General features: G+C 36.3%; 1 protein-coding gene across 1 annotated transcript in view; it reads right to left on the reverse strand.

Moving 5' to 3' along the window:
- LOC120536385 (natural cytotoxicity triggering receptor 3 ligand 1-like) overlaps window positions 1–15,328 on the reverse strand; it is a 33,501-nt gene that overhangs the window by 13,821 nt on the left and 4,352 nt on the right. The window contains exon 2 of the mRNA XM_039764709.1: window positions 2,878–3,219. Coding sequence (XP_039620643.1) covers window positions 2,878–3,219 — 342 coding nt within the window. The remainder of the gene's footprint in view (window positions 1–2,877; window positions 3,220–15,328) is intronic.

Raw genomic sequence — 15,328 nt, forward strand, 5'->3', positions numbered from 1 at the left:
GATGTTTAGTTATGATCAGTTGTGCAGCATATTTTTTTTTATAATGGCAGTGTAAATTCACAGTTCTTGTGAGGTTGATTTACAGTTTCTGAGATGGGGGGCGCGTTTCATGAAAAAGAAATGTTGAAAGTTTCACTCATGCTCTTCTAACTAGTTTCTCCCCAAGCTCTTTCTTCCATTTCTCAAAGGCTTGTGGGAAGATTGGTGAGAAGCGAGAACCTCTCACTACTAAAATGAAACCACACAACCAAAACACTTCTCTTTAAGAGACATGGTCACCTAAAACTTTGAACAAAGCAGCAGTTTAAAGCAGGGACTATACTTGAGGCAATGTAAATTCTATTATAAAACGCTGAGGACATTTGATATTTCAATGTAGGAAAAATTGTAATTAATGAAGTATGCATGAAATGCAAAATCTGGACTTTAGAAAATAATCTGAATGACAGCAAAAAAGAAACGGAGGAGGAAGAAAAGTAAAAACTAACAAGCAAGGTATGTCAGAGCAACCAGGATTTGCATTTCTGGAGTCAGGGCACACTGCTCTCATCTTGGCCTTTTAGAAAAAGGTTGGTGTGTAAATGTCCAGTTTATTTAAACAATACATTTTACTATTTCCTTTCATGCTCTGTAAATCCATTTTCAACACTTCTTATTTTATGCACTTCTATGCTGTGTCTTTAATTCTAATGAGAAAACTTTTGGTGTCTTATGAACATGGCGACCAAGATAACAATTTTCCACCTGCATATACACTGAGGACTGCATAGGTTCAACCCATCCAACAGCTTCTCACCAGGTGGTGAGATAATACACCAGTTCTCATGTATGACCATGTTCGTTACTCTTTTCATGAAAGACTGTGATAGTACACGCTCTTCTCACTAGTTTGAGACTCTACATAAACCAGCCTTGGGTCTTAACGCTTGGCCTGGTCATTCCTCCTTTGACACCCAGCCTAGTCATTGTCTATGTTGTGTTAGTATGTTCTTTGTCCTGTATGTTCCTGGGGATGTTCACTAGGTTCTTCAGATTCCCTTACATTAACATAATTGAAGATTGCTAACATTTGTGGACATGTGTAAGACTGAACCCTTTACACTCTTAAAAGAACAGATCTTTAATGGCACAATATGGTTCTTTACTGGGTTGTGTGGTTCCTGGAAGAACTATTTCTTTATTAAGCACCGTTTCATTCTAGGAAGTGTTCTTTGCATATGAAGTTGTTTTTTGTGCTTTAAAAAGTTTCCTAGTATGTAGAGGAAAACTGGAATGTTTAATGCATTGTACGCTACCTAGTGTGATACTAACGGATTATGAAAATCAGAACTTAGTCTTTGTTATTGTAGGCAGCAAGAGTCCTTTAAAAAACATGACCCATTGGTATTTCACAAACTTGTTACCTTCTGCTCATGGTTATTTACTGTATGGAGCCTATTACAGATCTAAATAAATAAAAAGTTTTTTCTCCAACCTTCATGTGGACAGTGTTTTAGGAACAAAAAATAGTTGTCCTATGGCATCACTCTGAAGAACTACTCTGGCACCTTTGGAGGGCCAGAAAATTGCAAATGTGAATCCAGTCTTCAAGAAGGGAGGCAGAAAGGATTCTGGTAATGGCGGACCATTAGTCTTACTTCTGTGTTATTTCAATCTTGTGTTGTCATGCAGAGTGAAGGTAAAAATAAGTTAATGATTTCATATGGCCAATGCTGACCAATACTGCATAATGGCAAACAATATAAAAAACATTAATGGAAAAAAGAACAAGAAAAAAAAAAAACTCACATTACTTGTGTTAGTTATCCAATCATATGCTCAAAATCTGCAAAACACGTGCATTTGTTTTCTAAAATAATGTTAAATATTTTGAAAACATCAGGGCATATCATAAACAGGAAACTAAAGCCTCATGGGAGATAGCTTTTGAATTGAAGACAGGACTCTAGACCAATGAATAAGGGGGAGAGGCAGGTTATTAATTTGAAAAATTAGCCCCAGGAGGCTTTAGTTTCCTGTTTATGATGTGTGCTGATTTTTCCAGAAATATATATTTAACAGTACAGTATTACAATATTTCAGCAAAAAAAAGCCCTGTGTTTTGTTTGATTTGAGAATATAACTAAATGACTGACTTGTGAATTATGTGATATTTTTTTTAGGCTGTTTTCACATTGTTTGTCATTGTACAGCACTAACCATTGGCAGGTACTATAAACTTTTTTTTAATTTCTGTTTTCTATGAAAACATAAGGTTATTTTTTTCAGCACTCTTTACAAGCTACATGGTGTACATAATATATATATATATATATATATATATATATATATATATATATATATATATATATATATATATATATATATATAAACAAGTTTCTGGTGGAGTATTGCTTTAATGATAGCTCTGATTAAATGTCAATTTCTTTAACATTTGATATCCATTTATCTTCCGACTCTCTAAAGCAAATCATTGCTCTTTGGCTGCTGTGATGTTAATTTCTTTATGCATATCTTTTCAAAATAAATTTTCTTGTCCAGTCTGAACAGTTTAAACAGAACTGACAAGTTCACTTGCTGACCTCCAGCATATCTGCTGTAGTAAAGGAAATGCGTACAGAACTTTTGCAGTGACTTCAGTGATTTTTTAACAAGAAATACAAGAATAATACAGTTAGTATAGGCTATGGTTAACTGATTCATTTACCAAAAAAAAAAAGTTTTATTTTTATCTATAATTATTTTCCTTGTTTGAAACTGGCAAATCCAAATTGACCATGTATAATAAAAAAAAATCATATATTGCTCCTATTTTCAAGATGCAGAAGATATGTTAAAATGTCAATTTTTTTCTTCAAATTTTCAGTTGTCCCTTACCTCTCATCTCCAGTTGTGAGCTCTTCCATATGAATTCCTTTTTAATCGTCATACACAGCACAGAACAGTTGAAGTAACCAGAATCTGTAACCTTCAAGTCCGTGATGACCAGAGAGCTCGATAGCGACTCAGTGCTGATTGAAAACCGTCCTTTACCTCGAATATCCTTTTCCGCTTCTTCACTGCTGTTTAGATGAATGTGTCTGTGCCGCCAGAAGAACTGGGGACGTTTGCAGTTTTTCTCTTTATTTAGGCTACAGTTTAATTCAAGTCTCTGTCCGATCAGTCGAGTGGCCGACTGGGGGGTGAGGAGGAGATCGTCAGCTAAACTCAAGAAGACACCTGAGAGAAATGAACAGGTACAATGTGTATCGTTATTAAAGAATGTTAGCTAAGTCCCCTACTATTTTTTATTAGACAACAACAACAACAAGCTTGACCATTTTTACAGAGAAAATTTATCACCAGAGTCTTTGATTTAGAACTCAGATCTAATAATAGTCAAACTTATAATTTTACGGCATCATGCACAACATAATGGGAAAGTAGAAAAGAGTGATGTAAAAAGGTTTAGTCGCATCTCACCTAAGAAACTCAGTGTAACGAAACAATTCTTCACTCTTAAAATACTGCAGTTGCACCGCACAGTAAAACAAAATGTTACTTGTTTGCATATACATCGGCCTGATTAATAACCTAAAGTTTTCTGTTGTTTCATAAATTTAAAATCTATGAAGAGAAACACACCTCACCTCCAACTTAAAGAATTTTGAATACAAGGACAAAAGGTGCCGTGTACTAAAAGATACACCCAAATATAGCTGTAAATATCACCTGTTATCGTCTTAAAATTATCTTTATTTTAATTTGGTCATTCCCAAAATTTCACATGCAAACCAGCAGTTTAGAAATCCAAAGGATTAGAGAAATATTTTCAAAGAATTGTAAAGTGCAAATATAAGCGGCAAGAAACATTGTAGACGTTTAAAGTCATTTTCGGATTGATTGTCTTTTCAATTTCGGCAAAATAAGAACCATGCAAACATACATTTCAGTTTATTTCAGTAGGCGGTTTAAAATTAGTACAATAATTTCAAATAATCAGTATTACAGAAAAAGCCTGAATTCATTTCTAAGCCATATATATATATATAATTTGTGATAATTTATGCAGTTATTTCTTAATCTTCAGTAATACAAATAAACAACAACAACAATAATAATAATAATAATAATAATAAGAAGAAGAAGAAGAAGAAGTATATTCTGCACAATAAATAAATAAATAAATAAATAGCCAGCTGTTTCTGCATTTCAGATACAGACGTACAAAGCTTGAAGCTCCAAAGTCAAATGGACATTGAACGTCAAGCCAATAATGATTTCCATACTGTACGATTTTCTCCATATGGCATCTCCAAAGCCTTTAAAGTTACTCACCAGTCAGATACATGGTCCAAAGTCCTGCTTTTATCTGCAACATTCTGTTCAGCTCGTCTCATGTCCACACAACTGAAAACCCCCACTAATACACTCTGATGTTTCCTCTTCCTTTCTTTCAACCTCTATGATTCTTTCTGTCCTGTCACCACAACTCACAAAACGACTCTGAACCAACGTCAAACAAAATTATTTTCAATAGCAAAACTTATTTGTCTATCAAGTCATTTGGTATCTGCTTTAGAGCGGCGGAGAGGCAGAGGATATTTTGAAATTACCTGATACATAATTTGAATATTAAAACAAGTTTATTCAATAACATGGATTTTGCTAAATAACATATATATGACTTAATAAAGTAATAACATGTTAGAGACCGCCTAGACCATAGAAAAGGGGCATTAAACTATAAAGTTCAACAGATAACTAATGCATATTGGTGATAACATAATTTACTTCCTTTACTGTTGTTGCCTCATTTTAGCATCCTAACTTTAAATCTTTTAATTTTTAATTTTATTTTATTTTGGAGTGGGTACTCCATCTTTTTTTCCCCAATTACCAGTTAAGTGTGAGATTGAATAAGTGATTAAGTGAACACTGTAATCAACTGGTGCCGCATTCAGAGTTCTTTTCATGCCTTAAGCCCAATTTTTCTAGAAAGGACTCAGTTGATTGTGATCCTTAATTTAAGCAACCGATTTTGAGAATTACATATTATGTAAATAAACATACATACAAGAAATTAATAAACACTTTTTGGCTAATGCTGTTTCTGTCCATTTTCCTTTTAACTGGCTAGCTGAAACCACGTTTTCAAAATAAGACTTCGGGCATGCTGATTTCTCCATAAAGAGCAGTGAGAGTTTGATGCATACGCGTCTTACAATTTTTTTACCCAGTTCTTTTCGACTGGTTTCCAAAGGCTTGCAAGAATGTCATCGATTAAGTGATTAAATAATTCGAAAACACTGTAAAAATCTTATTCATTAACTATGGTGAAGGAAGCTGTTCGCAAAGGTAACTGTATAGGTGAACGTGCAATATGAGACAGAATTGGAAAAGTCCACAAATAAAAGGTATTTGTAATACAAAAGCGATGTAAACGTGCCGACAAAGTGAGTAAACGTTTCTATAGCTGGTAATTGCAGAACGATGAGATAATATCAGGAATGTAATAAGGCTGTCTCTCATTTTCGTGAAAATCCTGAAAGGCAGTATTTGTCTGAAGGAGGATTCGAAGTGATGATTTAATTAAACTAATACACCGTCATATTATATGACTGTGTGCATGCATGATCCATTACTCTATGTTATTTTTACAGGCGTTCACAGGTAGCAAGTCTTTGGATACCAGCTATCTTCTAAAGGCCATCTAATATGGAATTTGTCCTCTTTTGTTGGACTCGCATTGCAGTACGCATGCGTATCTCCGCATCTTCTTTAGCACCCATGTGCCATAATGTTCCTAAAGCTTGATGTCACAGATAATTTACACGTTTAGGGAAGAATATCGTTTACTACAAAAATAGTATTGAGACTATCTGAAGTGTATTTTTTTTCTCCTATGAATACAGCCAATAACAATAATAATATTTAAAAACTCAAAAAATTCATGAAAAATGTAATGGATACTCTAGATCACATTATACATGTTATACGATGCTGTGTTTATTTTGTGGTTAGAGGCACATAAAAGAGTAGGTTCACTTTATATCCTCCTCTCTCCCACAATAAGTTCAGTTTTATTAATCTGTTAGTGGCTTGCTAGGTAGCCTACTATACATTAAAGATTTTTAAAGATTTTCAAAGCACAAAGAATCATATTTTTAGACAAAGAACACATCTCAGAAAGAAATGGTGCTTTTTCAAGCAAAGGTTCTACAAGGAACCACACAAACTAGTCAAGAAAATTAAAAAATATTCAATTATGTGAATTTCCCCTTGGGATTAATAAAGTATCTATCTATCTATCTATCTATCTATCTATCTATCTATCTATCTATCTATCTATGTTATCCATCTACTACACTTATCTATCTATCTATCTATCTATCTATCTATCTATCTATCTATCTATCTATCTATCTATCTATCTATCTATCTATCTATCTATCTATCTATCTATCTATCTATCTAAGAACCATTAAAAGCCATTAAAGAACCAGTATTTGATTATGCAAGTATATAGAGCACAAGGCAGGGACAACCACTGGGACAAGGTGCCAGCCCATCATTGTTTTTTGTTACAATTAATCAAATTCAGAATTGACACTGATAATAAAAGGTATTTGAACATGTTACTCAAGAACATAAACTATGCTTTTTAATAACATTTCACAATATCATTAAGTTAAGGACTGTGTCCAAGTAGACTTCTGAGTAATTAAATATCTCTCATAGACACTTGGGTCCAACTTAAGTGATGTAAAAATCAATGTACTGTTATTCACTGAGGTCTAAGTTATTTTTTCATGCAGACAGGCAGAATGGGCTGATCATGAGCAAGTTGGCTATAATAAATGATGTATAAAATCTTTTATAGATAATCCATGGAGCAAAATACCTTTTCTATATGTACATTTTTAAGAGTTACTTTAATATTACAACAGTTCATTTAACAATTGCTGTTTTGTTGTACAATGGTGAAAGGAAGTGAAGACAAACGCTCCATACCATTAATCTCTCAATCCTGCACTATCTTAAACCAGGAAAATTTATATTTGCAGATTAACCCAAAATACAAAACCAGAGTGCATAGAGAGAAACCCACACAGATACAAAGAGATACACACTTTCTGCACACAGCCAAGCCACACAGACAATTTCCACTTGCAGTGAGGTTGCAGCACTCACCACTGTAGCACTTTGCTAACCTATAACAACAATGGCTGGCTGTAAAAAAAAAGCAGTCTGTTAAACATGAATAGAAAGAGAACACGAGCAGAGCTAATGAGCTGAACCATTTCTTTAACATGGTTGATTCATCCTTGTCATTCCAGTCCTCCTCCAACACTTCTATACTTCATTTCAGAAACCAACCCATCTCGTTAATGCCTTTTAGACTCTTTTGCCAGTCTTAGATAATCTGCTTGTTTCTCTTGAAAAAATCTGGGCTACTTTAATTGTAGTCCCATATTACGAAACATATCAGGCTTCAGAAATGCACCTATTCATGTAATTGCAGTTTGTTCACTGGTTATACTTAACCATAACTCTGCATTTTTATGGGTATTGCTTCAAAATGTTTCCCACTGTCATTTTCATTAAAAACAATAGTACTTTTGTTGGTATGTTTTAATCTTTTTGTTGTCTTTTTCTTCTGTTCTTTTTTGCCCTATGGTGGTATTTCAGTTTTATATTGTTTGGCTTAGTTTTCATTTCACTTTGGTAGGGGTGGATGAGTAGGGGCTATTCTATCTTTAATGTTTACTGTATGTGTATAATTTAATATATAGAACAAGAGAATTGGGAGTTGGTTAGAGTGTTAGAGGTTGATGTTTTTAATGCTGCTTTTGTCTTTTTTAACAGTCAAAAACTACGAAAAGAAAAACAGAATTCTCATATTTCAGGAGATTTTGGCAAGTAAACTTTATAGAGTATACATATGATTATGGTTTGATACAGACCTCCAGCTTGAGAAATTACTCTATTGACATTTTCCAAACTTATAGAACTCATTCTTTTTTTATACATTTCTGTTTTTCCTTTCTAAGAATTTGCAGATAATGAGAGAATTTGATTATCGATTGCTGGAAATCAAAATTAACATATCACCCATTGATTAGGCTTAAACATGTGGTAAACCTGTTGTGGAATAAATTTTTAAAAACTAGACAAAAACACACCTAAATTGTATCTTCTACAACCACTAGCATCAGGGAATTTCTAAAATACTCTGAAAATGAGCAACTAACATTAGGCACCCATTAAGTTGTTTGCAAGTTTAAACCCACAACCACAGGGAACCTATAGATAGTGTATTTGCCTTATAAGGATTTTTCATTTTTTTTAAATACAGGTATACATAATATGGCAGGGATTGCATACACAATTAATTATTTTTCACCCCTCCAATTTCATAGTAAGAAAATTAAATTGCAGAAGCAAAGAGCAATGGCATCTCACACACACATAGCTATTTGCAAATACCAGAAGAAAATAAAGCTGAAAACTAATCAAATCCTCAGGTAAGTTCAACTGGAATAAAGCTGACATCCGACAAGGAGAAGTAACCAACAGTAAAAGATGAAGATGAAGTCAATTGGCCAGTGGGTGTTGAAAACTTAAAGCTGGCGAGCTCCTAGTGATTCAGCTGAACGTGGAAAGCATCGAAGCTACTAAAGAAAGGAAGGAAGAGGAACTCAGAACTAAAAGTAAGTTCCATCTGTTCTCTGCCTGTCAAGGGCAAGTTTATATGTTGTATGTCCTGCAGCATGTAGAGTTCAGGTTTTCCGGCCAACAATAGAGAGAGCTTCACCTGCCAAAAGTGCTTAGTTAATTTAGAGTTAGTTGGGAAAATATGTGAATCAGAAGACCGTGTTAGGAACCTGATAGTGATTAAGCAACCTGAAAACTTGATCAACTCGGTTTGTTTAGATCAGGGGTCACCGACTCAGGTCCTGGAGGACCACCATGGCTGCAGGCTGTCATTCTAACCCTTTTTTTTTAATGAGTATCCTGTTTGTGCTGCTAATTAACTTCTTGTGAATTAATTTTAATTGAATTGTTTTTTTAAGATTTGTTTCCCTGAATTCCTTCATTGTTCCTCTGAACTGTGTCATTTCTTTCCTTAAATGGCACCCAAACAGAAATGAAATGTGAAGTGAGGGATCCAGCAGAAGACCAACTAAGTCAGGGCCTCAAACTCCAACCAGCTGCTTAATGAGGTGCCGATTCTTATCGTTAATTAAACCCATTCTTTAATTCCATGGCTTGTTGCTGTTCTCATGGTGCATTAGCAGACATTTCTGAAATTGTTTATTTTCTCCTTTCTAAAAGCTCTGGTAAAATGTTTTGGGGACCTGAACAGATTAACATTCTTGAGACCCTCACCTTTCTTTATTTTCAGATATTGTATGATGGACACCAGTTGTTTTGGCTCATTTTATATCTCATTATTGTTTGGCAGGTAATTAATGAAAAAGAAACAATTAAGGGGTGTGAGTCTTCAAGAGCAAGTCAAATAAAATTAGTTCAAAAGAAGTTAATTAGCCACAATGAAAACCTGCAGCCACGGTGGACATCCAGGACCAGAGTTGGCGAACCCTAGTTTAGATAATTCGGTTAATTTTTATTCAGCTTCAGTCTCCAGGTCCCACTGTAGTCAGAGCAACCAAAATCAGCAGCACCAATTTAGCCACAGTGCAAGTGGGTAACAGTGAGATGGGGGTCTAAGGAGCCAAAATGTAGTCTCTCGGCACTCAGGTCACCAATTTGGACCCAGAACAGATTCACAGCACTCTGCAGCATTCCTGTGGATCCTGAGAACAATAAAGTGCTCATAATTGGCAATTCCATAGGGTGGAATTTTAGAATTCCAAACTAAGTTAAACCAGCAGTTAATGTTAAATGCCTCCCAAGGACAAAAATGTCTGACATAGAGGCTCAATTGGATCATTGCAGACAATTAAGTATCTATCTTATAGCTGCCTGTCAGCACTAATGATATTTATTTATAGCAATCTGAGGTATTAAAGGGGAACCTCATCTCTCAATGTACTAATCTAAAAGAAAATGTGAGAATTTAATTGTGCCTGGCCTCTTACCAAGACTATATAGAGGGGATGTGATCTATTGCAGACTGTGTTCGCTTCACAGCAGGCTAGAAACCTGGTGTGCAAATAAAAGCGAAGTCTTTGTGAAGAATTGGAATGATTTTTGGTAAATGCCTGTATTTTTTTAAGAGAAATTGTCTTCATCCTAACTGGAGGGGATCTTTTGTATTATCCCAAAATATGGCAGCAGTCTGGCTGACTGATTAGAGAACCATCCAGGCCAATGTATTGTGATCTTAAATCACAGAATCACAGGCTGTTGTTTATCCAACTCGTTACTAACCTGTAGCTGTTACCCATAATTCCTGTTGAGAGGCATCCAATAAATTTAGTCATGACACAAATCTTAAATTACTTTACAGTCAAAAAATAAGGTGTATAATTAGACCTATAGATAAGACCAAATCCTCCACCAGGGGCACCTGTAAGTGTAATTTAGTTCAAATAAAGAAAAAAACATATCACCAGTTCAGAAGGAACTATACAGTTTTAAACGCTCTTTATTAAACATACACTCTTTTGGAAGTAAAGCTGTTTTGGTAAATGATATTATATTAAGTACTAAATCTAAGCTGTGTCCAGTGGCGTAGCTGGGATGGGCGGAGACGGCAGTCTGTCCCGGCCAGCACATTTTTGGGGCGGCATTATTGGCCAAAAGGCTCAGTACAATTCATGTGTAAGCAGCAGGGTTTGGAAAAATATCACTCATGAATGAAAACAAGTAAAATTCTCTGATTTGTATCCACAAATGCTTCAAGAATTATGTTCAGACTGTCCTTCTGTGATGGCATCAGACACAACAGTTGAAATTTATGGGGCAATAACAAAAATAAACAAACATTACACCAATAATAATTTCTAGGAAGATAAACAACTAATTTGTTTTTTGTACAACCGGTGTCAGAGCTTGGTCCGCATTGCCGGCAGTAAGTCGAGCCCGTTTCCAGTGAGAGTTGAACTCCGCCAGGGCTGCCCTTTGTCACCGATTCTGTTCATAACTTTTATGGACAGAATTTCTAGGCGCAGCCAGGGTGTTGAAGGGGTCCGGTTTGGTGGACTCAGGATTGGGTCACTGCTTTTTGCAGATGATGTTCTCCTGTTTGCTTCATCAGGCCGTGATCTTCAGCTCTCTCTGGATCGGTTCGCAGCTGAGTGTGAAGCGGCTGGGATGAGAATCAGCACCTCCAAATCCGAGAGCATGGTCCTCAGCCGGAAAAGGGTGGAGTGCCCTCTCAGGGTTGGGGGAGAGATCCTGCCCCAAGTGGAGGAGTTCAAGTATCTCGGGGTCTTGTTCACGAGTGAGGGAAGAATGGAGCGTGAGATCGACAGGCGGATCGGTGCGGCGTCCACAGTGATGCGGGCTCTGCATCGGTCTGTCGTGGTGAAAAAGGAGCTGAGCCATAAGGCAAAGCTCTCAATTTACCAGTCGATCTACGCTCCTACCCTCACCTATGGTCATGAGCTATGGGTAGTGACCGAAAGAACGAGATCGCAATACAAGCGTCTGAAATGAGTTTCCTCCGCAGGGTGTCTGGGCTTTCCCTTAAAGATAGGGTGAGAAGCTCAGTCATCCGGGAGGGGCTCAGAGTAGAGCCGCTGCTCCTCCGCATCGAGAGGAGTCAGATGAGGTGGCTTGGGCATCTGATTAGGATGCCTCCTGGACGCCTCCCTGGTGAGGTGTTCCGGGCACGTCCAACCGGGAGGAGGCCCGGGAAGACCCAGGACACGCTGGAGGGACTATGTCTCCGGCTGGCCTGGGAACGCCTTGGGATTCTCCCAGAAGAGCTGGAAGAAGTGGCCGGGGAGAGGGAAGTCTGGGCATCTCTGCTTAAGCTGCTGCCCCCGCGACCCGACCTCGGATAATCGGAAGAGAATGGATGGATGGAGAGAGAGTAGGGGTCAGTATGGATTTTAGAGCCACCATGGATAGTTATTATGATGAATTGAACATACAGAGTATCAGGATTAAGTTAAATTGAAGTTATGAGATGGCCATGTTAAAGTAATGTGTTTTCAGCAGTGTTTTAAAGTGCTCTACTGTATTAGCCTGGCAAATTCCTATTGGCAGGCTATTCCAGATTTTAGGTGCATAGCAGCAGAAGGCCGCCTCACCACTTTTGATGATCTGAGGTTACGATTTGGAATATAAGGTGTCAGACATTCTGATATATACGAAGGGGCGAGATTATTTAAGGCCTTTTAAACCATAAGCAGAATTTTAAAGGCAATCCTGAATGACACAGGTAACCAGTGTAGTGACATCAAAACTGGAGAAATGTGCTCAGATTTTCTTTTCCTAGTTAGGATTCTAGCAGCTGCATTCTGCACTCGTTGCAAATGATTTATGTAATTTTGGGTAGTCCTGAGAGGAGTGCGTTACAGTAATCTAGTCGACTGAAAACAAACGCATGAACTAATTTCTCAGCATCTTTCAGTGATATAAGAGGTCTAACTTTTGCTGTGTTTATTAAGTGAAAAAATGCTGTCCTAGTGATCTGATTAATATGCGATTTAAAATTCAGATTACAGTCAACAATTACCCCTAAACTTTTTACCTCCGTCTTGACTTTAAATCCTAATGTATCCAGTTTATTTCTGATAACCTCATTGAGTCCATTATTGCCAATAACTAAGATTTCAGTTTTCTCTTTATTTAACTTGAGAAAATTACTATTCATCCATTCTGAGATACAAGTCAGACATTGTGTTAGTAAATCAAGAGAATCGGGGTCATCAGGTGCTATTAATAAATACAGCTGTGTGTCATCAGCATAGCTGTGGTAGCTCACGTTGTGCCCTGAGATAATCTGACCTAACGGAAGCATGTAGATTGAGAAGAGCAGCGGACCCAGGATAGAGCCTTGTGGAACACCATATTGGATATCATGTGTCTTCGAGTTGTGATTACCAAAACTAACAAAGAATTTTCTCCCTGCCAGGTAGGATTCAAACCAATTTAGGACACTGCCAGAGAGGCCCACCCATTGACTAAGGCGATTTCTAAGAATGTTGTGATCAATGGTGTCAAATGCAGCACTCAGATCTAAGAGGATGAGAACAGATAAATGACCTCTGTCTGCATTTACCCGCAAGTCATTTACTACTTTAACAAGTGCAGTTTCTGTGCTGTGATTTGTTCTAAAACCCGACTGAAATTTATCAAGAATAGCATGTTTATTGAGGTGTTCATTTAGCTGCATAATGACTGCCTTCTCCAGAACTTTACTTAAGAAAGGCAGGTTAGAAATGGATCTAAAATATTCAAGAGCCGAGGGGTCGAGATTATGTTTCTTAAGAAGGGGTTTAACTACAGCAGTCTTAATAACAGTCTGGGAAGACCCTCGTATGTAATGACGAATTTACTATGTCAAGAATATTATCAATTAGCACGCCCGATATTTCTTTGAAATAATTTGTTGGTATTGGGTCAAGGACGCAGGTGGAGGGTTTTAATTGAGATATTATTTTTTGTAAATCAGATAAATCTATCCTAGTGAAAGAGTGTAATTTGTTTATAACGGAATGCTGGGGTTTAGGAGGATCATTAGTGTTGGGGAGATATACTATGTTATTTCTAATATCATTAATTTTTTGGTAGAAAAATACAGCGATAGCCTCACAGGTTTTACTGGAAGTACTTAGGAGGCATTCCTTTGAGTTACCTGGGTTTATCAGACAATTAATCAATCGTAGAGAGCCTTATTTATTGTTCATGACTGAATTTGGCAACCTTTTATCTGGTTTGGCTACAAATTATGATTATATAATGTTGATGGGGGATTTTAATTTACAGATTGATGTGGAAACTGACACTTTTAGCAAGTGTTTTACCTATTTTTTAAATTCAGTAGGATTTTGTCAGATTGTCAAAGGTACAAATCATAATCATAACCACACATTAGATTTTATTATAACTTTTATTATAAGAGTTGAAATTCAAAATTTAAATATTACTCCATTAAATGAAGTTATTTCCGATCACTGCTTAATTACGCTTGATTTAGTTCTGCCATTGCCAATACATTCACAGATTAAAACAAAGATTGTAAAATCTAGTTTGTAATTCTGCTTCAAAATTTATAGATACTTTGAGTAAGTCAACTATAATTGTGGAAAACCATTTAGGTCAACTAATATCAAATTATAATATGACCCTGAGCGATGCTCTGGACACAATGGCTACCCTTAAAAAAAGTGATCAAAGCACAAAGAAACTCTCCCTGGTGTAATGAGTACACTCAAGCTAATAAATCAGAGTGTTGAAAACTGGAGCGCAGACAGAGAACAACAAAGCTGTAGGTCTTTCAAATTTCAAGGCCAGACAGTGTTAAAAAATATGAGTTCTCTTTAAAGCTTGCTGAGACTACTATTCTAAAATAATAGAATAGAAGACAGTATTAATAATCCTTATGTACTGTTTAGAACCATGTCTAAATTAACCAAAGGGAATTCAGATCTAAAGTGGAAAATACCAACAGACATTTGCAGTACAGACTTCTTTAATGACAAAATAAAAAATTAAAGATCTCCGATCTCAACATTACAGTGCAAATCACATGCTAGCTTGGCAAACCCCATCTCTCCTTGCATTCAACACTTTAGAAATTTTAATCCTGTAACAAAACAGGAAGTCTTGACTTTAATTTCTAAAATGAAACCTACTACCTGTTCCCTAGATCCGGTGGCAACAAAACTAGTAAAAAGCACAATGGATGTTCTTGCAGCATCTATTCTTAATATTATTATTAGTCTATTATTTCATGACACAGTACCGGATGCACTAAAAGTTTCAGTCATCAAACCATTACTTAAAAAGTCAGACCTAGAAACACACGTACTTAACTACAGCCCCATACCAAATTTACCGTTTCTCTCTAAAATACTTAAGAAAGTACTAAAAAAGTAGTTGCCAATCAGCTTCAGAAACACTTTACGTATCACAATTTATCTGAAAAATTCCAGTCTGGCTGCTGCACTGGTCATAGTACAGAAATGGTACTAACGTGTGCTGTAAATGACATTCGGATATCAATTGATGAAAAAAACTCCACTGTAATTATGTTGTTAGACTTACTGTAAGTGCAGCGTTTGACACCATCAACCATTCTATTTTATGATACAGGCTGGAAAATGACTTTGAGCTCACAGGCAGTGTCCTTGCCTGGTTCTTATTAATCAAATCAATTCCAATATGTACAGAAATGTGTTGAGAATACTCAATCATTATACACAGA

Source organism: Polypterus senegalus, chromosome 10 (assembly GCF_016835505.1).
Source record: "Polypterus senegalus isolate Bchr_013 chromosome 10, ASM1683550v1, whole genome shotgun sequence".
NCBI classification, from domain to species: domain Eukaryota; kingdom Metazoa; phylum Chordata; class Cladistia; order Polypteriformes; family Polypteridae; genus Polypterus; species Polypterus senegalus.